This window comes from Onychostoma macrolepis, chromosome 13, assembly GCF_012432095.1.
Source record: "Onychostoma macrolepis isolate SWU-2019 chromosome 13, ASM1243209v1, whole genome shotgun sequence".
Taxonomy (NCBI): Eukaryota; Metazoa; Chordata; class Actinopteri; order Cypriniformes; family Cyprinidae; genus Onychostoma; species Onychostoma macrolepis.
This window is the reverse complement of record NC_081167.1, coordinates 26,428,929-26,454,924: the sequence shown is the minus strand read 5'-3', so window position 1 is coordinate 26,454,924 and position 25,996 is coordinate 26,428,929. Positions and strand designations below refer to the sequence as shown.

Genomic DNA, 25,996 nt, shown 5'->3' with positions numbered 1-25,996 from the left:
CGAACAAGAAAATAATAGAAAGAGATTGAGTGCGTGAAATAAAGGACGATAACCGAAGACCAGCCCTTGCTAAAGAAAGCAGCACTCCAGGTTAATCTGAGACATTCACTTCTTTTATATCTCTCAGTTATGAAAATCCCTCCATCACGCCGCTCCTCGGGCCGGACGCTGTAATTGAGGAGGAGAATGAGGAGCTGGAGGCCTTGCTGAAGGAAATCCGACCAAATGAACGACAATCTATACAGATGAGGAGAGAGAAAGAGAGTTTGTGCCAATCGAACTCTTACATACAAGCATAATCAAGAGATTCATTCGTTCAGATATTCTTCTTGTTTTATGATCTGCAAACGATTGTAAACACAAAGCTACAAATGCAAATGTGAGCCAACAAACTTCTACTATTCTTCTTAAGAGTTAAAGTTTGTTGTTGTGCAAACTAACTAGCTAGCTGCCGGCTGATAGTCGTGCAGATTGACAGAATCATTAATCCACAGTTTCATTCTGATCTACATTAACCTTAATGCTAATGAAGAGACGCAGACTGCAGTTGCTGACATAACACCTCATTATCTCTGAACGATCATCCGTTTGAAAACACGCTGCCTGAGATGCTGTAATGGACTATTGGAGTGCTTTTATAGCTTTTAAGGTGATGTGTGTAATTTTTTCTGTTAAAACGCTATCTCCTATCTTGGCTTAATATACACAGACAACTACAAGCAAACGATTCATTGGTTCATTCCGGCAACAGAAGTAAACAATATGACTATGTGGCACTTTTAAAACATTGAAAACACAGAGGACACAAAGATTAATTTCTCATCAAATTTTCCATGCTAGCAACCACAAAAAAAACACCACAGCAACTGCCTAGCAACTAGAACACCCTTAAAACTGACAAAAAAAAACATACTAATGCAGTAACAACTACTCTACACTCTCAGGAAAAAAGGTACAAAAGCTGTCACTGGGGTGATACCTTTTCAAAAGGTACCATTTAGATACTACTATCTACGCTTTTGGTTCAAATGTGTACTTTCAAGGTGCAAAAAAGCACCCTTTAGGGGTAAATAAGGTACAAAAGTATAAGAAGGTACCATACAAGTCAAGGCCCATAGCCATGAGGTCACCGAGGTCCAGACCTTGATTCAAAAATAAAATTTGTTCTCTGAATGACTAATTTGCTGTTTAAAACTTCTCATATGAGTGTCTGCATGTATAATTCAGTTTAGACAGTTTGCAGGGATGTTTAACGTTCATAGTCAGGGCCTAAAATTAACACTCGCCAAGCACCAAATGCAAGTAAAAATCTGCGTTGGCGAGTAAACAGAGTGTAACAGAGTTTCTGACATAAGCGAATAAAATTATGCAGATACAATTTATAGTTTATGTGAAGATTGTTTTAAAATCACTTAAATTAAAAGTTGTTATATATTTCATAGCCTATTAAATGTTAAAAAAATAATGGCTTTAAATTATACTGTAATGTTGAATGGCTAAAATTAATAGGTAAAATTGAGGGACAATGCATTTAATAGAGACACCAGTAGCAGGAAAAATTGAAAAACATTGTAAATATGTTTAGTCATTGTAGTAGTAATAACTGCCTGTTTTTTGCAAAAAAAGTTTCATGGCCGGTAAAAAAAATTTTTGGCCGGTAAATTTTATCACGCCACCGGCCATTGGCTGGTGTGGCAAAAAGTTAGTTTTAGGCCCTGTTCATAGTATGAAAATGATCGCTGCGAGACACTGGTGGAGTGAACAAGGCTTGAGAGAGTTGTGAGTGAGGGCGTGAGTGCAGCCTCTGTGTTGCCAGATCAAGTTATTATAAGCGTTTTAGACTTCATTTGACACTTGAAAGTTAATAAAGTGGGAAGTTGCAGTTTAGGGTCCGCAATATCTATATCTTGTCTTTTTTGCAAAAGATTTTAAATAATTTTGGTTTATTTATTTTTCATTTTTTAATTTGTTTTTATAGCAATATCTGGCAACATTGCATCACCGGCACTTAAACTGACAGTGGACAAAAAAGCCCATGGACAGGTTATTGCTCACAGGATAGCAAATTCGGTAAGGGAAACAAAAAATATAATGATATTAGGCTCTCTCTAAGAAACGTTACCAACGCTGCCAAAAAACTAGCATTTAACACTAGTACACAAATCTGTAGAACAAGTAGGTTACAGAATGAAAACACTATGAAGAAGTCTCTGCTATGTCATTCAATACAGTAGTTATATTTCCACACATCATGCTAAAAACATTCATAAGACCACTAGACAAAATTATCATCTATATAGCAATGATTATTAATGAAAGCAGTAATATGTATTGTTGCATGATTAATAAACAACTGATATCCACCCCTAACATATAGTAAAATATTAACAAATTCTGATGCAATAAATATGGTATAGTCCAACAGTTTTCATCCCGCTAAAACAGAGAAAACATGTTTCACAAACATCTACATTTCTGTCTCTCTTTAAAGTGTTAGTGTTATTGCACAATTCTTAACCACACCCCAGACCTCACTAATTTTCAAACCCTGGCTATGGCCAAGATAACAGTAATAGCTTTTGTACCTTTTTTTCTGAGAGTGTAGTGGCGCCAAACTATAGCTAGTATTGCATGAGACAAACCTTAGCTTGTTATGTCCTGAAAACTACCTTTATATTTACATGTAATAATTTAGCAGACATTAAATATTCCTTTAAAAAGCCGAAATTCTTTTACAACAGCTGAACTCCTTGAATGTTGCTGTATAATGTGCACACTGATTACAGCAAAGCCAAATGTAAACCTGTTCTGTTCTGACCACACACAAACCCAGCTGTTCATCGCCCAACACCGTGCGCTATAAAGATCCACCTGTCAGCTTCTAGCGGGATGACAACACACAGTAAAGGCAAACCATCCAGCACATGTCTCTATCCATAATCAAAACCACTAACTGTCAAGATCCCAGGAGCGAAGAAACCTCTCGTCACGTTTGTGCTCTTAAAAGCCTCGGAACGCAGGCGACACGGAGGACGACGCTCGAGATCGATGACGGAATTACATCGGCGGTTAAAATAACCCCTTGTTTTTGTTTGGAGCGCTTAGAGAGCCATTGTAGCTGATGGGGGCTATTTAAAGAGCCATCCAATATGCAGGGATGTCAACACTCACTGGCCATAAGCGTAATTGCCCGTCCATTTGCCTGAACCACTACAGAGAAGATAAAAGCTGCCTGTCACACACACATCAGCAGGAAAGTTTGAAGATGAACCTTACAGAGAAAGTTTAGAAACACGGTAAGAAATTTTACTATAAGGTAAATACTAAATAATTTAACTATAAGGTAAATAAATGAATAAAATATAATAATAATAAATACATAAACAAATAATAAAAAATAAATACTGAGATGTTTTTTATATCACATAATGTTTTATATCACAAGATCTTGCATTAGGATCAGAGTCGAGCCTCGCTGTGCTGAAGAGTTACTATCTCTCTCAACTGTGTGCTCTGAAAGTCTTGTGCTGAGAGAGCTGAAAATGCCTCTCAAATGTAGCTGCTGTTGTATTTCCAGTGCAAGACGAAACACCCACTGCTCAAAGGAGAAAAAGAGCTGCATGCCCTGAAGGGTAAAAGGACTTAGACTGGAGAGAAGGAGTTAAGTAATTGGAGACCGATATAATTTTGATTTGCCAATTAAAAGTGACAGGACAGTAAAATGTTTGAGTTACTGACTAGAGGTGATTTTCACACACTTTCTGTTTAAAAATCACCTGGTTATGTTCAGAAGAGCATACTAATATACTATTATTATGTCTGCAGTATAATGTATGTACTGTAAACTGTACAAAATCTTCTGCATGCATTGAATAGATTTATGACAACTGTCAGAATAATAAAACAGATAGTTCTGGAAACGGAAATTCTGATTGGATAAGGTGCATTTGATAGATGCAATGTTACTCATTTTACTGCATTTTTGATCAAATTAATGCAGCCTTGGTAAGCATAAGAAACTTGCAGTATGCAGTATACAGTAAGTGGACTGCTAGTTTACCACTCTTTCTCCCTCTTTATTTATCTGTCACTCTCTGTTCCAATAATTTGAAGCAGGAATCAGTCTTAAGTTGACTTGTGCTGCACTTATCTCTGATTAATTCTGCCGTTTACCGATAATTTGCTGCTGTATCTCACCTAAAAGCAAATTAAACCCTTCTCCAGTCTAAATGGGGTCCCTGTCTGTGTATGACACCATGCAAGAGACCATGGACATCTGTCAGAATGTGTTTGTTCGTAAGCTGGGTTTGTAAGCGACATTTTATAGTGGATTTGAATGTGTTTCATCCAAATCAGAATTTAAAGTATATTTTCCAGTATAAAAGCTATAAAAATGTATTACACTATTTGCACAAGAATGGTTGCAAAAGTTGTCAAACACAGTAAATGATGCTCAAGAAAGCAAAAAAAAAAAAACATAATGTGCATTTTATCACTCAAACACAGACCTTGACAAGCGTTCCCTACAGACCTTTGATATTTACAAGCCATAACATTTATATAGCTTTCCACTGGATAAACGGCCCAAGTAAATATTTCTGCCTCATAACTCAGCTTTTATACTTGCCTACAAATCAACCACTTCAAAACCGTCTAAAATGCTGGTAATTTTTGTTGAACAACAGATTTTGACAAACCAGCTCGACTGCAACAATTAGTTGACATTTTAAAATTGTGTTTACCAAGCATATTAAATAAGTAAAAAAATAAGTCAATTATTATTATTATTAACAAAAATAACATAATACATTATTTTTCAAATAAAATAATAATAGTAATAAAATAACTGAAAAATAATGCCAAACTACTTCATATAGTTTTCAACTGAATGCATTATAAAAATGATTTATTTTCTTCATTGTATCAATACAGTTGTATAACTGTGATAGTTTCGACTTTACGACCCCCAAATATATCAAAATTAATTTCAATACAAAAATAAATTATGCTCATCATAAGAAGGTCTATTTAAGTGGATTTAAGTTTTGTTATGTATTTTTTTGACACAATCATCATGTCAATCAATGGTACTGTATGTGTCTGAGCTTATTTTTAAAATAAAATAATAATAATAGTAATTGAAATAACTGAGATCATGCCAAACTACTTCATACTGTTTTCATTCTTAGAATTAATTCAAATAATAAGGCTTTTTTTCTTCATTATAACATCAAGACGGTTGTATCAGGACATTTTTGACTTTATGTTCTCCCCAAATATTTACAATTCATTTTAATAAATAACAAATAAATCATGCACATCATTCAACTAACTGTATGTATGAACTGAATGTTAATGTATTTTTGAACAAATGAACAGATCTGAGCATCATGTAATTGACCCACAAATCATTGCCCTGTTTCTGCACTACTGAAGCAAAAACAACACATTTATCGCCAGCAAACTCATTTTGACAATTTCCTAGCCCTAGGATCAAGGTGAGGAAGCCAGTCAATCCACCTGACCTGTGCCTGTTATTCACATATGATGACTAGCGAAGTGCTGACTCTGAAATGCCCATCTCTGCCAGCAAAACGTGTGGATGGCAGTGTCAAAAACTGCTTACAGATCGGAAAGAATTAGCATGGAGTTATGCGAGCATGTTGCCGCTGACTTGAGCACTTTACAGCCAGGAGAGCAGATTCAGAAGAGTGACTAGTTTGAAGCTTGAGTGATAGAAGGTGAGCAGGTGAGAAAGCTTGACGTCTGACTGATTCCAGCTCCTTCTGGAGCTACTGCCATGAAGGAGAGCAGTGAGAGCGGTCAGAAGAGTCTATGCTGGAGAAAATGTCATGTTCATGGAAACCACAAACAGCTGAAGAAACAGTCAATATACTCACAGGCTATAGGCATACTTGCACGTCTGAATAATTAACACGTGTCAGGGGAAAATATTCTCTTTTAAAACCTCACTGGTTATATGTGTGCAAGTCTCACCTCGTCTTTGTCTTCGACCTGTATGTAGAGAGGCAGAGCGAAGCCGACCTGCGCCAGCTCTGGGATCAGGACGCGATACTCGGAGCTGTTAAACCTGGGCGGATTGTCATTTTTATCAATCAGCAGGATGGTGAAGGTGGTCATGACGGTGGCAGACGAGGGTGTGCGGTCGTCATTCAGCTCTGTGGCCTACAGAGAGACACAAAGACATACAGCGGTTGATGCCTGCAATCTCAATACTGTATACACAGCAAAATTTGGAAGAGGAATCTGGGGAATCAGCCAATATTTTAGGATTTTAAACAATTTCAAAACAAAGAAAAGTTATAATGCACAATGAGCAAGAACTATTGAATATTTTCAGAGTGATTATATGATTACGCTGGGGTATATTTGTAGCAATAGCCAAAAATACAATGTATTGGTCAAAACGATTGATTTTCCTTTTATGCCAAAAATCATTAGGATATTAAGTAACGATCATGTTCCATGAAGATATTTTGCAAATTTCCTAGAATAAATATATTAAAACTTAATTTTTGATTAGTAATATGCATTGCTAAGAACTTCATTTGGACAACTTTAAAGGCAATTTTCTCAGTATTTTGAGTTTTTTGCACCCTCAGATTCCAGATTTTAAAATAGCCAAATATTGTCCTATCATAACAAACCATACATCAGTGGAAAGCTTATTTATCAGCTTTCAGAAGATGTATAAATCTCAATTTCAAGATGCTCTCTGGATCCTTCTCAAATCATGTTGGAGAATTCATGTTCATTTATATATACTTTCAAAAAGAACTTTCAACAGTGCGATGCATTTTTCCCAAAATGTCATTTGTTCAACACTATTTATGCTATAAAATATAATTAAATCATTTTATTATGACTACTACGGTTTTTTTATTCTCCAATAAATGTAATACATTTCTCAACTGATTAACAGCCATCAAAACACTTTTACGCATCCAACTTAATTATTTAAATAATTTACCTATTCTCATTTCATGAAACATGGACACTTTTTGTCACAGCAATTAAAATTAAAAAATTGTGAGTCAGTCAGAAAGAATAAAATAAAAATAACAGTGTAATATACAATTCATGAATAAATCATATAAAATCGAAATATTCAATAACGAACCTACAGGAAGCAGATGCAACATTCTGCAGAAATCTTTGGAATGGTCTACCATTAATTAGTTAATTTTGTGACTAATCGTGAAAAGAAATTGGTGTAGAAACAATTTGCTAGTAAATTTCACAAACAAATATGAACAACAGCAACACATTTAATTAAGCATGACATTTTGAAGTAGATAAACTGAAATTATTTTCTTGTAAAACGTACTCCATATTTGTTTAGCTTCGAATTTATTATTTTATTGTTTTAAATGTACATGCAAAAAAAAAAAAAAAAAAGCTCCCCCAATCAAACGACACCATCATCCATCTCTCTACTGTGAGGAAAACATTAAAAGTAGCTCCAGAAAAGGAAAGGAGAAGCAAAAGAAAGAAAGGAGATATACGAGTGACAGAGAGAGAGACAGTACGAGATACCAAACCAGAGAGGAACGGATGTGATAATAGAGGGAATCTGGCAGTAAGCAGCATTAGCGTTTAGTCTTCAATCTCCTCGATTTGTTCAGCTCTGCCTCTTTATTAAATCAGAGGGGAGGATTCTGGGAGAAATCCCACAGGTCTGCCGTAAGTGGGGGCACACGGGGGCCAGCGGGAAGACAGACACAGCCAATAAGATTTAGGATGAACAAGTCTTATCGACAGGAAACAATTGCTCACAATCACTTTCTTTCTTCCCTCCCTCTCGTTCTCTCTCCTCCTCTTCTTGAGCAATGGAGCAGGACTCGCAGAGAAATCAAAAGGAATAATGGTGTTTTGTGACGGAGGGATGCGGGGTGAATGGAGGATGGAGGTGCGGCGATGCTGCGGGTCCAGGTTAATCGCGAATTGTGTCGTTTAACACCCCCTTGCACATCTCTTCTCTATCCCTCCATATAATAAATGCACTGACCTCCAGCCCAATGTACTCTAGCCTATCCAAGCGCCGTGAAGTTGAGAAATTAGTTTTATTACTTTTCACTCAAAATCAATAATGCCACCAATAAGAGAGAGGGAGATGGAGAGAGAGAGTAAGAAGATAAAATGGTAAAAGAAAAAATACATAAATAGGAGCAGAGGCTCGGGAGAGAGAAACAGATAATGAAAATCTATAACTTATGAATATTTTGGGAGGTTTTTCTTGTGTTTGCTTTGTTTTGAGTTTCGCTTTTCGTGGCAATCATTGATTTCAATTTAGAGGACTACAGCTGTGCAGTTTATGACTGCAAATAGAGCAGAAGAATCCAAAACACATTTATGAAACTGTCCGGACGGAAATTTATATAATATTACAGGCAGAGAAAGAGGTAACAATAATAAGTGAACATTTAAACGTAACAGTGACCAAAACTTCCTTATAAAACAGAACAGTTTGGCTCTGATATCTGACTACATGAATCGCTTTGAATTTCTTGTAAAATTTTGATTTTGATTGCACAAAAAGTACATTTAAAAAACATTACTTTTCCTTTCGTGTGCTGGTGAGACTGGGTCCTGTTACATAACTGATAGGGTTATATGGTCATTCATTTGTCATTGCGATTGTGCTTTGGAAGGTAAAATACAGCATTGGCAACTTGTGCAAATCTACAGACACCGGCAGCAGCTCAATGGGTTCTTATCAGAGCAGAGGCGATAATGATGACAAGTGTGTGTCAAATCCCGACCCAGAGAAATGATGACAGAAATCTACAGAGACCCAAATCGCCACTGATCTTTTGAAAACAGAATCCCACACAGAGCAGTTTCTGGTCATTTTCAGCTCAATTTGAATAAAGTGCTAACCTTAAACTTAGCATCTTTTCTGGGGTGTCTGAAGATCCCATGTCACGATCAAACGTTTGTTGGTAAACAGTATTTTCATATTGACACACACCTGTTACTGCACATTAGTGCAATATAAATAGTGTCGAGAAAAAGTATGTGAAATCTTGGAATTGGTTGGTTTTCTGCATTAATTGGTCATTAATAGTCAAGTATCAACAAACATAATGTGCTTAAGCTAACAACACACAAGCGGTTTTTGATCAATAAGAAAACCAACCAATTCTAATGGGTTCACACACTTTTTCTTGTCATCGTATATATACACTACTATTCAAAAAATTGTAAATAATTTTGAAAGAAGATACGCTCACCATGCATTTATTTTGTGAAAAATACAGAAAAATCAGTAATACTGTGAAATATTATTAGAATTAATTTTTATTAAAGTCATTTTCAAATTTAATTTATTCGTGTGATGGCAAAAGTCAATTTTCAGCATCATTACTCCAGTCTTCAGTGTCACTTGATCTTTCAGAAATCACTCTAATATGCTGATTTGCTGCTCAAGAAATATTTCTTCTTAATATCAATGTTGAAAAAAGTTGTGCTGCTTAATATTTGTTATGATAACCCAACCCCAAACATTTGACTGGTAGTATGTTCCATATTAATAACAAAATCAATTCAGATTTTCAGTATCATACATGTGGTGTTTTACTGAAATTATTTTAAAAGTTGCTCTAAACTGAAATCTGCCTGCTCTTCCTTTCTGTTTCTCCTCTTTTGTTCTTTTCACCCTCTTTCTCATCTCTATCGCCATTCACCCCGAAGAGGAGGCAAAGGTGTGTGTGTGTGTGTGTGTGTGCGTGTGTGTGTGCGTGTGTGTGTGCAGCTATTTCAGGAGCCTAAAGTTCTCTCTTAAACTGAGCTCTCAGAGATGGAGAGACAGGAATAAAGAGTTTCCCTGGCAGAGGTCTAGAGGGACATTAAAACACACACACTCATCCAATGTTTGGCCCTGGAACTGTCAGCGGGTACAGAGATAACGATGACATCACACACACACACACACACACACATGCAGTGTCTGTCACATGGTCACTCATTCCAACAGTAGCAGGGCATAATAGATTTAATATAGTACATCTTGAGCTTCAAAGGAAACAAGAACATCTGACTGTCTGTAAAAAGAGTTGATATGATTTATGTCACAAAAATACATATTTTAATTGATCTGTGACCTGTGAAGGAATCAGTGGTTAATCAAAATTTGAAGTATAATAGTATTTTCTTGTAAAATGTACTCCAAATAATCTTTGCTTAATTTACAACTTCGAAAAAAAACATTTTACATGCACAGAAAGCCTGGAAAATCCAGTCCAGTTGAGTGTAATTAGAAGTGTTTTGCATATACTGTAGCTATATGCAAAAGAGTTAAACATGTATTGAAAGCTCCAGGGTCAGTGAGACCTTTTCACACACTGATCCTGATACGCTCAATGTGGGTAAATGGCTCGATAAATTACAGTCACACTCCGCAAACATTTACTGTAGAATCAATACAGCATTTGGCAGAGATCCCAATGAGTTCAGCGCAGGGGACGAGAGACTAACCAGAGCTACTACACGAGAATTTCTGGAAACAGAACAAATCTGCTTATATGTGATTTCATTCCTCATTTCAAATCAATCTTGACCTTGAAACATTACAGAATAGATTTTAATAATGCATTAGTGGATTTGAATCTCACGCAGGGTTGAAAGACTTATGATAAAAGGTTTTAAGAGCTTAAGGAACTTCACTATTCTAATTCCAATTCCACAAAACAATTCCAGTTTCTCAACAAATCTATGAACAGCTCTTTCGGTATAATTGTGGAAGCACTCAAAAGAATCTGTCCAAATGATATATTAAAGAAAAACTACTGTATTCTTAGTGTTATTTTTACATTCCCAAATAATCTTCTGTTAAAGAACAGCTAAAATGTTGAAATTGAGCAAACCGAGCTCAAAAACACTTTTTATTGAATCGTCATGAGAACCACATCTAGGTTTGAGTCTCACCTTTACTGTGATGGTGAATCCGGATGAGTACAAGGGGTTTTCCCGGTCCAGCTGTCCGCTCACTGTCAGGGATCCGCTGATGTAGTCGAGAGCAAACATGCTGTTGGTGTTACCTGATGAACAGAATAATAAAAGGAAGCTGATTTCTGTGACAATCGGGTCGAAAGATGTTTCTGTTTGCACTGAATACTGCCACATTAAACCAAATTAGAGTCTGCACCCTAATTACACTTTGACTTTTTAGCATTTAGATATTTTAATAATTGGACGGTCATGACTGTAAAGTGGTTAAATATCTGAGCCCAAACTCAAAGGTTGTAGGTCAATATCCTCAGAGGCGTCGGTGAAGCGGAGGGTCGTTGAGTTCCCTAATCACCATTCTGCCCTAGAGCAGGGCACTTAACCTCCGCTCCAGGGGGAACGTCCCTATCGTCAGCTAAGGATTTCAAAGAATTCATCTGATCATTCCTATCCTAGAAATTAGGGCTGAATGGCATGACAGTTTATGCCAAAAATCTGACAAATTTGCAGAGGGCAGGATTCTAATGCAATTGCTATAGATCTATCTATAAGTCTGTAAGGCCTGTAAACCTTCAAAGGCTTTGCTTTTCTGAATTTGTTGCACGAAACTCTTTAAACATTATTAATTTCCATGTAATTCTACTTCATTGCATTCTAATTTGAAGCGCAATCATGCACACTTTTGCTCATGATCTAAATTGTAATTTAAAGGCATTCTTAATTTAATTCTGAATAACACACACAACCCTGGTTATTTAATGTAAATCAGGAATATGCCACCAAAGGCATAGAGAAGGCCGAGTTATGATATTTTAATTGAACATTATGAGGTCAAACAATTCATATAAATGAAAAAAATAAAATAAAATAATAATAATAATATAATGAAATACATACATGCATGATGAATTGTTGAGAATAAGATTTATAACATGCATTTACCAAATTAAAAGGAATGACTGTATCCAACTGGGATACAAAATATCACTCATACTGCCCGCAACTACTGGATTTTGGGAGAAAAATTTTCTACAAGCTCCAACACAATGATGAATATAACTGAAACAAGGCTCTTGTAATTATACTAGGTTTTTACTAAATCATACTTCAGTACTTAGCTCAACAAAATACTTGTTTAAACACCGGACAAAGAGTAAGAAACAGAAACAAAATCCTTCCTCTTCTGTTCTGTCTGACAGAGAGCAGGCGTGTGGTTTGGGACTGGACCTCTCCCTGGTCTGGGATAGAGGAAAATAATATCTTCTGACTATGGGAACAGCGGCCCTGTTAATTAATCCATTACCCCTGAGATATCATGCTGGTTTTGTGTAATTAGTTCAGTGCTTGGCAGCAGTGGCCCAAACTTTAGGGCTATAACAGAGCGCTAGACCGGCTCACCATCCGATCCACCATTCTTTTCTAATTCATCTTCCACTCAAAACATTTCATACTCCCTCGATAAACTGTTCATCTCATTAACACCTCACTTTCCTTAATTATATGATATTTCAGTAATTATTTTCATTATATTTTCACATTTCTCTCTCTCTCTGTCCACCTCTCACAGCTGCAGTGTATATTCACTGCACACTAATTAAGTCCAGCAGATGCAGATGGCGCACAGAGTGACACACAATCTGTCTTCTCCTCTAACAGTCTTCTTTTGTTCTTTATGATAGATCTCACCTCTGTACAGCTCTCATCACGTACAATCATGTACTACTAAAGATCATCAGCCCCCCATCGCTCCGTTCGCTACATACTCACTCCTACATTCCTCCACATCCCCATTCCCGTGTTAAACCATCCAACTTAGTTCCTCCACCTCCATTCTGCTCCCTGTCTTCACCTCCCCACATCTCCATCATAGTTGTTTGCCATTCAGAACTGAATTAAACTGAAAAGCCTTTTAATTTCCAAACTAAGCCCTACATTTAAATTCAAATTAAATTTGAAGTCCCAAACAGGATGCAGAACTGCAACTGGAATTTGATGTAAGAAAGTAGAATGCAAGTTTCATTAGGAAAAATCATACAGCTGTAATTAATAACAGACAGACAGATAGATAATAATAATAAATATTTTAAAGCAGGAAATCAGAATAGAACGACGGACGGACGGACGGACGGACGGACGGACGGACGGACGGACGGACGGACAGACAGACAGACAGACAGATAGATAGATAGATAGATCTTTGATTCTAACTATTGCATAGTCCTGTCCTCCAAATCTCAGCTCTTACATTCCTCCAGCTCCCCATCGCTCCATTCCACCCCATCATTAGGTTTCTTCACCTCCTTCTTCCCAGGTACTCAAACTTTTATTCTTCCTGGTTCTTCTCCTCTCAGGTGTTCAGTATTGTTATGCTAACTTGGACACAGCCACACCGCTGCAGCACTGGCAGTGGATTGAGACGGAGCTTGTTGAGCATGCATGAGCTGTGATTTATATATTCAAATAGCAATCTGAACCATCTCCGTAATGGAAATCAAACAATGGGAGTACCCAGATTGATTGAGAGCGCTTGAACCGAGTGTATGCATGCACGTCTGCTAGCGTGAATATATTGGCTCCTCTGGGCATCGGCGGCCAATTAGAACACACACTTTAATTCACTTTCCCAATTGCCCAGTGTGAAATCAAACGTGCAGCTGAGAGCCACGCTGACCTGATGGATTCTTTCAAATTAGCATGTTTGGCTGTTCACTGGAGTAAGACCGCTGAAAAGTGCACTGATTTGAAATGATAATCATCCTTATCTGGTAATGCAAATGTATTTCTTAAGGTGAGATGCAGATGCTGATTCATTTCTGAGGAGGTCATGAGGAGACGGTAATTATAAATTTAGCATGAAGAAAAATTTTATGGGTTTGAAATATGTCTAAAAGTTGCATGAAATTAAAATGTAAGAAATTTAAATTTAACCTAAATGTATCATTTTATTTATAATACAATCGTTAGAAATCAGGGTTTTTATTGTTAAATAAAACCGTTAAAATATTATTTCATTTCATTATTAAAAGAAATAGTAAAATATTAATAAAATAAAATATTTTTAAAAACTAGTTACAAAATGTACAAATTTATTTAAAATAAAATTACTAAAATTAAATAGAGTAAACTAAAATGTAATAAATTATATAGCCATATTTTTTTAAAAAGAACATTAAAAGAATAAGAATAAGATTTAACTATGAAACTTTTTATCTATGAAAACTATTAACTATTAAAAATGACAAAACAATATAATTACAACAAATTTAACTAAAATTATAATGAAAACATGAAAAATCTAATTTAAAATATGAACAAAAATCACTGTATACTATTATGTTAATGATACTAATATAAGACTGTTCCAAATGCTTTTGAGAAAATTTCATGAAATAAATAAATAAATTAAATAAATAAATACTTTTTGTAATGCAAAAAGGCATTTATGTATTTATTTAATTAATGACATAAGAAATGCTACATTTGTTAAATCTTAAAGACACACACCAATCATAAGACTTTAAATATAGTCATATAAACCATTTTTTATAGTTTTTTATTGTTTTATTTTTATTTATTTAATTATTCATGTCTTGTTTGGAGCTTGATGGATATGATCACTACGAAACAATCGCATTTTGTGGGGGGAAAAAAAACTGAAATGACATAAGGGTGAGAGTCGGACTCGTAATCCAAAGGTCGCGAGTTCGAGTCTCGGGCCGGCAGGAATTGTAGGTGGGGGGAGTGAATGTCTAGCGCTCTCTCCACCCTCAATACCACGACTGAGGTGCCCTTGAGCAAGGCACCGAACCCCCAACTGCTCCCCGGGCGCCGCAGCATAAATGGCTGCCCACTGCTCCGGGTGTGTGTTCACAGTGTGTGTGTGTTCACTGCTGTGTGTGTGCACGTTGGATGGGTTAAATGCAGAGCACAAATTCCGAGTATGGGTCACCATACTTGGCCGTATGTCACTTCACTTCACTTCACTTCACTTCACACTTCACTAAATAATGACAGAATTTTCCTTGGATAAACTATTCCTTCAACTAGAGGCAACAAAATACTGGTTAATAATTTAGTATAACTGTACACAGAGTCAGCAGACGAGAGCTGTGATTAAGAGGCGGCTACATTAGCGTGAGATAAGCAGAAGACCAGAATGATGCTGCGTTCTGCCTGACAGAACAAAAACTCTCCCCCGCAGAGATTGACATCTCATCAACACACAGAGTGACAGCAGAGAGAATTCACTGTTGGAGAAATCAAGCTCAGCTGAAGTTGATGGAGAGAATAAAGAGGCGAGTGTGAGTGAGTGGAGCTGTGCAGGAGAGCAGATAGCTCACTCACTTTAATCCTGCTGAGAGCCAGCAGCTAAGAGAGCTTAAGACAAGCACAGCAAAGACAGAGAGCTGCTGCTAAATTACAGCGCTGGGGAAACCCTTTCATTATGCCCTTTAATGGAGTTCAATTACTGTCTAGAACAACATAATGATAATAATAATACTTCTAAAACAATAATATTATACAATATTCAAAGGTTTGGGGTCAGTAATTTTGTTTAATTAACAGTTTTATTCAGCAAGAATGCATTAAACTGATCAAAAGTGACAGTAAAACATTTATAATGTTACAATAGATTTCCATTTCAAATAAACGTTGTTCTTTTACATTTTCTATTAATCACAGAATCTAGAAAAAAAAATTAGAACATCATTTCCACAAAAATGTATATACATTTATATAATTAAGAAATGTTTCTTGAGCACCAAATCTGCATATTTCCTAAATACTCAACTTTGTTATCACAGTGAAAAAAGTCAAATTAAAGTCAGTTATTTTAAATTGTAATAATATTTCACAAAATCACTGTTTTTGCTGTATTTTTGAGCAAATAAATGCAGCCTTAGTAAGCACAAGGGACTTATTTTAAAAACATTACAAAATTCTTACTGACCCCAATAATATTACATATTTAATAATAACAACAACAACAATATTATTATTAATAATAATAATAATAGTAAATAGTGAAAAACAACAACAACAATAAATAAATAATAATAAAAGTTGCTGTTGTTGTTGATGTTGTGTTTTGAAGGTAACTCAAACAAGCACTGTTTATAACTCAAGGCTAAATTATTAAGTCAATATTAAATCAACATTAGCTCTGTTTTTAATACAAATTATACAACATTAAATATGGTTTCACCTGCAGCAAGGACATTGTTTAATGCATGAAACCATCAAAATTCCAAAGACCAATATAGTCAATTGTCCTATTTAGCCAATGTCATGTAAATAATTTGGCATACGATAAACATACAATAAATGTATGATTAAAAAAAATCCCCCACTTGATCCAATGTCAAATACAGATCCAGCTGAGAACTGATCTACATTTCCATCCATGGAATATATGTCTTATGAAGCAGCAGTTTCTCGAAATATTCCTCATCTAAAGTCGCAGCCCTATGTGTGCTGACACTCTGCCTCCCAGACAGCGCTTGTTTACCTTCTGTTTGTGAAGACGCTGTAAAATCAATTAAAGTCACAGTCCATCATCTGCACGTCTGAGCTTAGCTGAACCTCGCGTTAAAGAAGAGGAATGAGACTCCACTGCCCTCAGCCTCTGTTACCACGGCACCTGCTATCTCTCTGTTTCAGACTGATTTACTACAAGAGCTGCGTTGCCAGCCTTGATCTTAGCCATGCTAACAGAGCGACACAAATTAGCTCACAGTTATGGGTTAGCGAACCTGCGCAGCAGATAGCCACGCTTTGTCGCATCTATCAAGTCAGTCAGGCAACAAATTAGTGGACATGCCGTGAATTAGTGAATAATTTCATTAGGCTGTCAGCGAGCAGGAGAAGAGTTGCAGCGAGGGGTGGGTTTCAGTGTCAGCAGAAATACGCCCCAAAAAGGACGATTTCAAAATAAAAACAGTGGGTTTAAAAGACAAAATACAGTGTTTGCTCACCAATGATCTAGAGCTTGATGCCTAAGACTGACTTATTTCTGTTCTAAATAAGATTTGAGTGTGTACAATCATTAATATGCTTAAAAATAGTTATTTTTACTAGGGATGCAATGATACCATTTTTTCAGAACCGATCCGATATCGAAAATTCTGAGTATCTGCCGATACCGATCCAATCCGATACCAGCGCAGTTTTTTTTTTTTAAATCAATGTAGAATTTCTATACTTCTGTGTGTTGACCTGATTATCACTCTTTTGTGTGTTAAACAATCTACTAAATAGACAACTTCATTTTAATGAAAAATTACAAATGAAAAAGTATATAATCATAATCTACGACAAAAATACTATTATAAGGTTAGTGGAAAATTCAGCAGCAAAATTTACTCTAGAACAGAGGTCGGGAACCTATGGCTCGCAAGATCTCTCACCCTTTACCAACAAATGATCTATTACAAAAATTAGAAATCACTAGAGAATCAGCAATTCCTTTGTTGTAGACCCTACATAAGCTCTACATATACATACAAAATTATAATACATTTTCTGTACCGGCTAAAGTGAGTGTTCAGTGCGCGTTCAGAGCTGTTCGCGAGAGCAAACCATTGACGTTTCTATGGTAACATACAGCTCCTGCACTCAGATTCGTAGCTTTGTGGTAATAGCGAAAAGAAAGATTTTTTGAACAGCAGAAAAAGTTATACTTTTATACTTTGAAATCCGCTCAATCCGCTTCTGACTGGATGTTTTCTGCGTGCGAGGTCTGAGTGGAACACGTACCAGCATAGTAGACTTTTTCTTTGGGGGCATGCCTAAAAACACGGAGTGTCAAAATGCCTGCACTGGTGTGTATTCACATAAATACGGTCAACAAAAGCACCATGCATTATTTTTCACTCAGTCTCTTACACACACGCGCATGTGCGCAGAGAGAGAGAACTCTGAAGAGAATTCATCCCTCTCATGTTGTAAATCAACCTCACAGTAAAAGCCCTGCACAATTTTTGACGATTTGTTGCTTATTTGTGTATTTTAGTTTCCATGGTCCTAATAAAGTTACTATTATTAAAACGTTATTGAAAACACACACACACACTCAAATATATATAATATATATATTATTTATTTTTATTTTTATTTTACTTTGGCTCTTTTGGAAAAATGCATTAACCAAAAAAAATAAATAAATAAATAAAAAGGCTCTTTGGTCAAAAAAGGTTCCCTTTTTTATTATTTTTATTATAATTATAGATTTTTTATTAAATCTATGTGATAGTTTATTGAGCCTTTTCTTTTAACAGTTTTAAATCTCAATTATTGTGCGCTCTTGAAGAGAGTTTCATCGTCTTGACTCATCGTCTTGACTTGACTGGCAGCGGAGAGAAGAGTTCGTGTCAACTTGAATTGAATGACTTAAATATTTATCTGTACCTCACACTGAACTATGGAACAGCTTCGGAACACTTGAAATATAGTGCACGAAAACTTGATGGTGCTTTATAATGTTTTTGTGCCTTTTGTGGGGCTTAACAATAACAGAATAGTATACGCACAGTATCGGATTTGGATCGGTCTCATCTGAATGATACCCGATCCGGCAGAGAATGCCAGTATCGGAGCGATGCATCCCTAATAATTTCCCTAACTGATTAGTTCAAAACACAGATAGATCCAGAAACAAAAGAAGTATTTTAATAATTTAAACAAAAGAAGAGTCATTGAATCACTCACTCAACCAATTCATTCCCAAACACTCATTCATTCAGGAACTAGTGGGTTTCATTCACGAAGGGTGCCTAAGCAAGAGTTTGTGTGAAAAATTTGAGTCTGAATGTTTTTACAAACAAATCAAGATTCACCTATAACTTAATTCTAAATCTACAAAAAAAACCGTAGGAACTGCAACCACAGGTACACAACACACACACCTTATAATCATGCCAGTGTTTTTGATCATTTTCTTGTTTCTTCGTCTTCCTCGCTTGTGTTTTTGATTGGGAGATTGTGGTCTCATTCAGAAGATGCGTAATAGCCCCGAGTGTGTAACTGTGAAATCACGGAAAGCCAGAAAATTTGGTCTTTGACAGGGAAGCATTTTCTCATAAAAGACGAGATAACTCGTCTTTGGTGTGGAAAGAGTTAAAGAGGTATGCAATATGAGTTTGCACAAAAGTGTTGATTTAGTTTGAACCATTTTGTTTAAACACACTGATTCATTTAGGAATGAAAAAGTGACTGTTTTATATATGAATCAATGAATCATTCACTCAACCGATTTGTTTAAAGGCATTCATTCATTCAGGAACTATATTGCTATTCGTTGCCAGAAGACGCACAACAAGTTAATTGTTTGGAACTATTTTCACTGCGGAGCAAAAACACACATTGTCAATGTACACATAAAATTGTAAAATGACAATTCCTTACTATAATATCTTACCATGTTTGTGTGCCTCATTAAGGGGTTTGTATATATTTGTATAACAACTAGGTGTGCAAGACATCGCTACAAACATAACTGTGCAGTCAAAGGTAAATGGTGATAATTACAGAAACTGAAGTATATTAACGATCATCTTCAGATGAGGATTCACAGTGACCCATGATCCACAATACTGTGTGTGGCGCACTTGAGCGTGCTTAGAAATAGTCCGACAGAAAATCAATTTCACATCACTGATAAAAGGTTGGATGAATGAAAAACAATCATGCTATGTCAGGGGAATAATTGAAAATGAAACAGAATGGGAATGTTTTTGTTCTTATGGGGGTCTGGGACTAACCCAGCCCTCCCCTCTCGATGTTAGGGCCCTGCATTTTCCTATTCATCGCAACAGCTCCAATGCTTGACAAACGAACAGTGTCACATACATATCATTGTTTCCTCCTGGAACCTTTGGAATAAACACCTGCTAACTAGTGCCAGAGTTCCCATTTCCCCTGGCACAAACATTTACAGCTTCATGCGCGCTCTCTCTCTGCTGCACGTCTGCTGTAATAGTGTCTGAGCGTAGCGCGCTTGTGCAATAAACGAGGGCAGAGTGTGGGCATGTTGACAGAGGCTGGGGCACAGGAGATTAACCCCGGGCCAGGCCTGTCTGTAGTCACTGCGTACTGGGCCTATGCCAGTCCATTGTTGGCCAGAGAATGGGGTGACGGTGGGGCCACTGCAGGCGGAGGAGGGAGCACAGCCTTCTGGGTAATTATGGAGGATTGGGGGCAAAAGGTGTAGAGACGAGAGGGCAGAAAAAAAGCTGTTGAGGGGATAAAATTGAGTCCTGGCAAACGTGACTGTGTATGTTTGTGTAGCTACAGGTGTGACATTCTTGCACAGGCGCAAACACACACACACACACACACACACACTCAAATCTTCAGATTGCAATTGTTTTACCTATTCAAAAAAGAAAAAGAAAAAAGAAAAAAAACACATTATTTATATTTTACATGAAAAATTGTATTACACATTAAAAAAAAAATAAAAATAAAAATCTAAAATAGAAATATTTTGTAACACTTTCGATCAGCTCAATTTAAAGCATCCTTGCTGAATAAAAGTATTAATTTCTATAACCCCCCCCCCCCTCCAAAAAAAAACCTATACTGACTCCAAGCTTTTAAATGGTGTGTATAATGTATAATGGTACAAAATCTTTTTAGTTTTATTTAAATGCAGATCTTTGGATCTTTCTATTCATCAAAGAATCCTGAAAAAAAATTTACTCAACTGTTTTAAATATTGATAATGATAATAATAATAATAATAATAATAAAATAAACAACAATCAGCACATGAGAATGATTTCTGAAGGGTCATGTGACACTGAAGACTGGAGTAATGATGCTGAAAATTCAGCTTCGATCACAGGAATAAATTACATTTTAAAATATATTCAAATAGAAAGCATTTATTTTAAATAGTAAAAATACTTCACAATATTACTGCTTCTGCTGTATTTTGGATCAAATAAATGCAGGCTTGGTGAGCAATAGAGAATTCTTTAAAAAACATTACAAGTCTTACTGTTTCAAAACTTTTGACTTGTAGTGTATATTTCGCATATGAAATCTTAACAAGGTTAATCGCCATGAATTTAACAGAAATGAAAACAAGGCTGTGAGGGATAGTGAGGGACACACAACGTATAAAGGCCTTTTTTACCAACCCACAACTTTCAAAACTCTTTTATGGAGTTTTTGTCTACGAAAAGTTTTTCTCAGAAAGATGTTTTGTCAGCTGAACGCTAATTACTTCTACCCCTCGTTTTCATTCCTGTCAAAAAATTAAATATGGCACTACCCTGACAAAGGTCTATTCAATTTTGAACAAAGTCAGGGACAAAAAGCCACCAAACTACAGCTGCATATCTATAGCAGGTGGAACAGAGGTCGTTGTCATTGTGACCCGCCCCTTCACTGGTTGCCGTCCAATCAGTGGGACAGAGAGTGCTGAGTGACAGCTGCTCTGCGACTGGTCATCCATGAGGGTTCAAAGCAGCCATGATGGCTCTAAATTGCTTTGTGTGCTTCAGTGGCTTGACCAAACTGCCAATATACTGTGACAGCCGTCGGCTATACGGACCACTGCGCCCTCACCTGTCACCCACACCTGTGTAGGACGAGACTCGACAATACACCCAAACACACAATTCACACAGCCATTTTTCTAACCCTTAGATACAGACTTTTGTCAGAACATACACAAACAGTTTACTACTAAGAGGAAATGCACATATAAACACATAAAGCTTAACAATGGAGTGTCTGACGGGAGGGGAGTCATGTACTAAATCTGTTTAGAAACTAATTTGCCAAACAACTTATATGAAACATCACATCATTATTATGATAAGATTGTTTATGTCCCCCGGGCTGCATTTATTTGATAGAAATGGTAATATTGTGAAATATTTTTACAATTTAAAATAACTGTTTACTATTTGAATATAATTGAAAATTTAATTTATTCCTGTGACGACAAAGCTGAATTTTTAGCATCATGAATCCAGTCTTTAGTGTCACATGATCCTTCAGAAATCATTCTAATATGCTGATTTGCTGCTCAAGAAACTTTTCTTATTATTATCAATGCTGAAATAAATTCAGGATTCTAACATTATAAATGTCTTCACTATCACTTTTGATCAATTTATTGCATCCTTGCTGAATAAAAGTACAAATTTCTTTAATATATATATATATATTTTTTTTTTTTTTTTTTTCTTTTGTCAGGAAAAACAAACACCTACAGACTGGATCACCAAAAACAAATATTTGTATGTATGCAAGAGTGTGTGGAGTGAAACTACTAGAGCTGAAGTCCTTCAAGTATTGCAGTCATCACTATTTCAAGATGCTTGAATTAACTTTTTCATTCAGTGGATTGAGTGTGTGTGTGTGTGTGTGTGTGTGTTTTGCTGGGGTTTTCACATTACCGCTAGTAGTGAGCTGGAAAATGAGAAGCTAAAGCAACCACAACTCACACACATGCAAACACACTGTATACATATACACACACATTTTTCATTCATGATGGAGGCTTTTGAGGTTGTGTCATATTTACAAAAATTTGTGACTTGTGATTTGAAAATATCAATAAATAGTGTTGAAAAATGCAGACAAATCAGTCATGTTCTGAATCACTTGCCATCATTGTCAAGCAAAAACGGAGTTACATTATAGCCATATAGTTTCCAGCTTGTTGAAAATTTTTAAAGAATTTAATGAACAATATATTTTTATCAAATATAAAAAATACAATAGCAAAAAAACAAAACTGGACATTTATTTGTTTTAACATTTTAAATACATAATAAAATACAATAGCAAGCTATATATAATGTTAGAAACATTTATATTTTCATTAAATGTTTTAAATATAAGTTTTTTTTTTTTTAAATACATCCATATATTTTTGTTGTGGGGCAAATCTAACCTTTTTACAAAATACAGTAAAGAAAACTTAAAGGTCCCATATTGTCAAGACTGAAATTTCCTGGCTTTTTTCATGATGAGGTCTAGGAGCTATGTAACTACCATATGTGACTCTGGACCACAAAACCAGTCTTAAGTGTCAATTTTTCGGTGATGTAGGGTTTGTTATGATAGGATAATATTTGGCTGAGATACAGCTATTTGAAAATCTGGAATCTGAGGGTGCAAAAAAATCAAAATATTGAGAAAATCGCCTTTAAAGTTGTCCAAATGAATTCTTAGCAATGCATATTACTAATCAAAAATGACGTTTTGATACATTTACAGTAGTAACGATTCGGGCCGCCTGCAGCTTTCCCTTTGTTTTGCCTCCAGCTAGCACTGTAACGTCGGACTTAAAAGGTCTAGCTGTAGTTGGCCTGGCCGTGCGTCACTTAGAAAACAACAGGCCAATCAGAAGAGAGACTCATGAATATTAATTAGACAGGTCAAAATCGACCTGTTCTTAGCAGAGCTTTTGAGAGTGGAGCTGTAAAAATAAATTGAGATGTTTTTTTGGTACTTATACTGCAGATATATATTCTTAAGGACATCAACACCTAAAATAAAACTCCAGAAAAGTGTAAAATACATGACCTTTAACATTTAATAAAAAAATATACATTTTTAGAAAATATAAAAATACATAGCAAAAATAAAATGTATATTTATTTATTTTAATAAAATAATAACATAATAAAATAAACATATATATATATATATATATATATATATATATATATATATATATATATATATATATATATATATCCTAGTAAAAATAATATCAGCTTTTAAATGCAAGATATTTAAAGTGTACCCAACTTGAAATAGTTTGACTTTAGCACAATTAAATATACTTCTGTATATCTTTAGTTGGACTTCATCACAACGTCCACACAATTAAAGTGCATTAAGCACAAAATTAGTTGTTCCAATTTAGCAGACTTTAACTATACCAGTTTAGTACTGTATACTAAAAGTACAACTGCAGGGTATTTTTATAAAAACACATAAATATGTAAATGTATTTGTAGTATACTTAGCATAAAATAAATGAATTTCAAATCAATTTTAGTATATTGATTTTTCATTAGGGTATATACATTACATTTCTGCGAAGGGGCCAGAGAAAATCAGAGAAAATACCAGCAAGTAAAAATCTGACCTTATTGCTGAGCCCTAGATTGGCCTTTTTATGTCAATAAGACATTCTTTTCTAGTCTGTGGACGGGTTCTTTGCAAAATACTTTTTGACTTTAGTCAAAAGCCTGGCTATGCAAAACCTACAAGTGGAAACCCACCACAAGCTGTTAAAAGCACTGAAATTAAAACGTTATAAAATATTCACATTGTGTTTGTGCATGTATGGATGAGACAGCAGTCTCTCCGGACCACCAGTCAACACTTATTGAAATTCTGCCCGCCTCGTTCTCAGAAAAACACTCCTAGATGAAAAGAGAGAGGGACTCAAACATGTATAGCTATTATAAGAGAAAGACGAGTGCATAATCTGATGTGTGTGATCGAGTGTGTGATGAGACAAACGATTCTCACGCTCACCCCCACACACACACTCTCCGTCAATGTTTAATCACCGTGAACCTACGTGCACCGCTTTCGCAACCGCTCACACAATAGCAACAGGAAAGCGCTAATGTTGTGGGGACGTGGTTCGAGGGTTTGGGATATGTTCTGGGGTTTGGTGATTAAAAGATTGTGATTCCTCCAGGCTAATGCACTGCGTTATGAGAGCGTCTATGTAATGAGAATAATTTCAGAGCATTAGGAAAGACATCACAGAGTCTCGAGCGACATCCAGACAAATTTGTAAATGCATATACACAAACACACTCACATGGGAACATGCACAAAAAGAGCTGATATTTATGCCCTCATTATAATTATGCTTTCATACAGGTGAACACACACACGCATTGATGTGCAGCTGATAGTCCTTCGCATACGTTCTTTTGTTACAGAGCAATATAGCAGCCAGAGAACCTGGCAACGTTGTTTAATCTACACGTTTTCTTCTGAACTAACAAATAGATGTTAACAATAGCCTGCATTACAATACAATGAATATAAAAGTAATACTTTCCCTTTCAACAAACATCTACTTCAAAAGAATGATAACGCACTGAATAGATGACTCTGTGCTGTCAAATGGCCGTTTGTCTGTCTCTACAGAGGATTTATTCAAGTCTATAGTTGACCTGAATGACTTCTATTACCTATTCTATTACCGATTTAATCAAACCCCTTGAAAAGGACATGACCAGCTTTCATAGGCTTTAAGGGAACTTAATAGTGTTTTAGAGAAAGCATGGACCTAAAGGAACATGGAGTGAAAATACAGAGCATGAGTGTCCAAAACAAGTCAAAGCAGGGTTGTTTAGTTGTTTACTTACTAAATGAATAAAGAATTCAATTAAGAGCATATATATTATTGTTTGTTTTGCACCCATCAAGCTTCAGATGAAAAATAGTCAAATGACATGAATTATCTTTTAAATCGGAAAACTGCCAACAATATTACAAAGCCTATCAGGTATCCAAATAAAGTAAAAAAAAAGCTGTGTATTCTAGGGAATTGAAAATCTTGGCAGGTAAAATAAAATTAAATAAAATGCATTCTGGGGAATTGAAAAATGCATTATATTATAGTAGATGTCTTAACAGTGAAATTTTTTAATTAAAAAACAAATATTTTATATTTGTTTACAATACTCCTAACACTCCTACTAGATTTATGTTTTGAAATGGAGTCAAAGTCATAATAGACGATTATATAAAACAGGAGCAAAATGTGAAGTTGTACGTGTTAGGAATAGTCAGAGTAATATATTTAAAAGTCAAATGATAACCAAATCATAACCTTCCATAATGAACAAACAGTCATAAGCAAAGGTCAGATAGATTTACCACCCAATCACCACACCATCAACAATTCATCTACTCTACACACAGCATTTACAGCAAACAAAATAATAGAAATCTTTCCCTGCTTTATATAGGCGGCAAGAAACCATCTGATTTCATCTGACATGAAAAGCTGTTTTATGGATTATATGAC

General features: G+C 35.7%; 1 protein-coding gene across 1 annotated transcript in view; it reads right to left on the bottom strand.

The window, feature by feature from the left end:
- Nucleotides 1-25,996, bottom strand: part of cdh23 (cadherin-related 23) — a 274,516-nt gene that overhangs the window by 108,411 nt on the left and 140,109 nt on the right. Inside the window, exons 10-11 of the mRNA XM_058795349.1 lie at nucleotides 10,948-11,060; nucleotides 5,998-6,186 (exon numbers count right to left, since the gene is read on the bottom strand). Coding sequence (XP_058651332.1) covers nucleotides 5,998-6,186; nucleotides 10,948-11,060 — 302 coding nt within the window. The remainder of the gene's footprint in view (nucleotides 1-5,997; nucleotides 6,187-10,947; nucleotides 11,061-25,996) is intronic.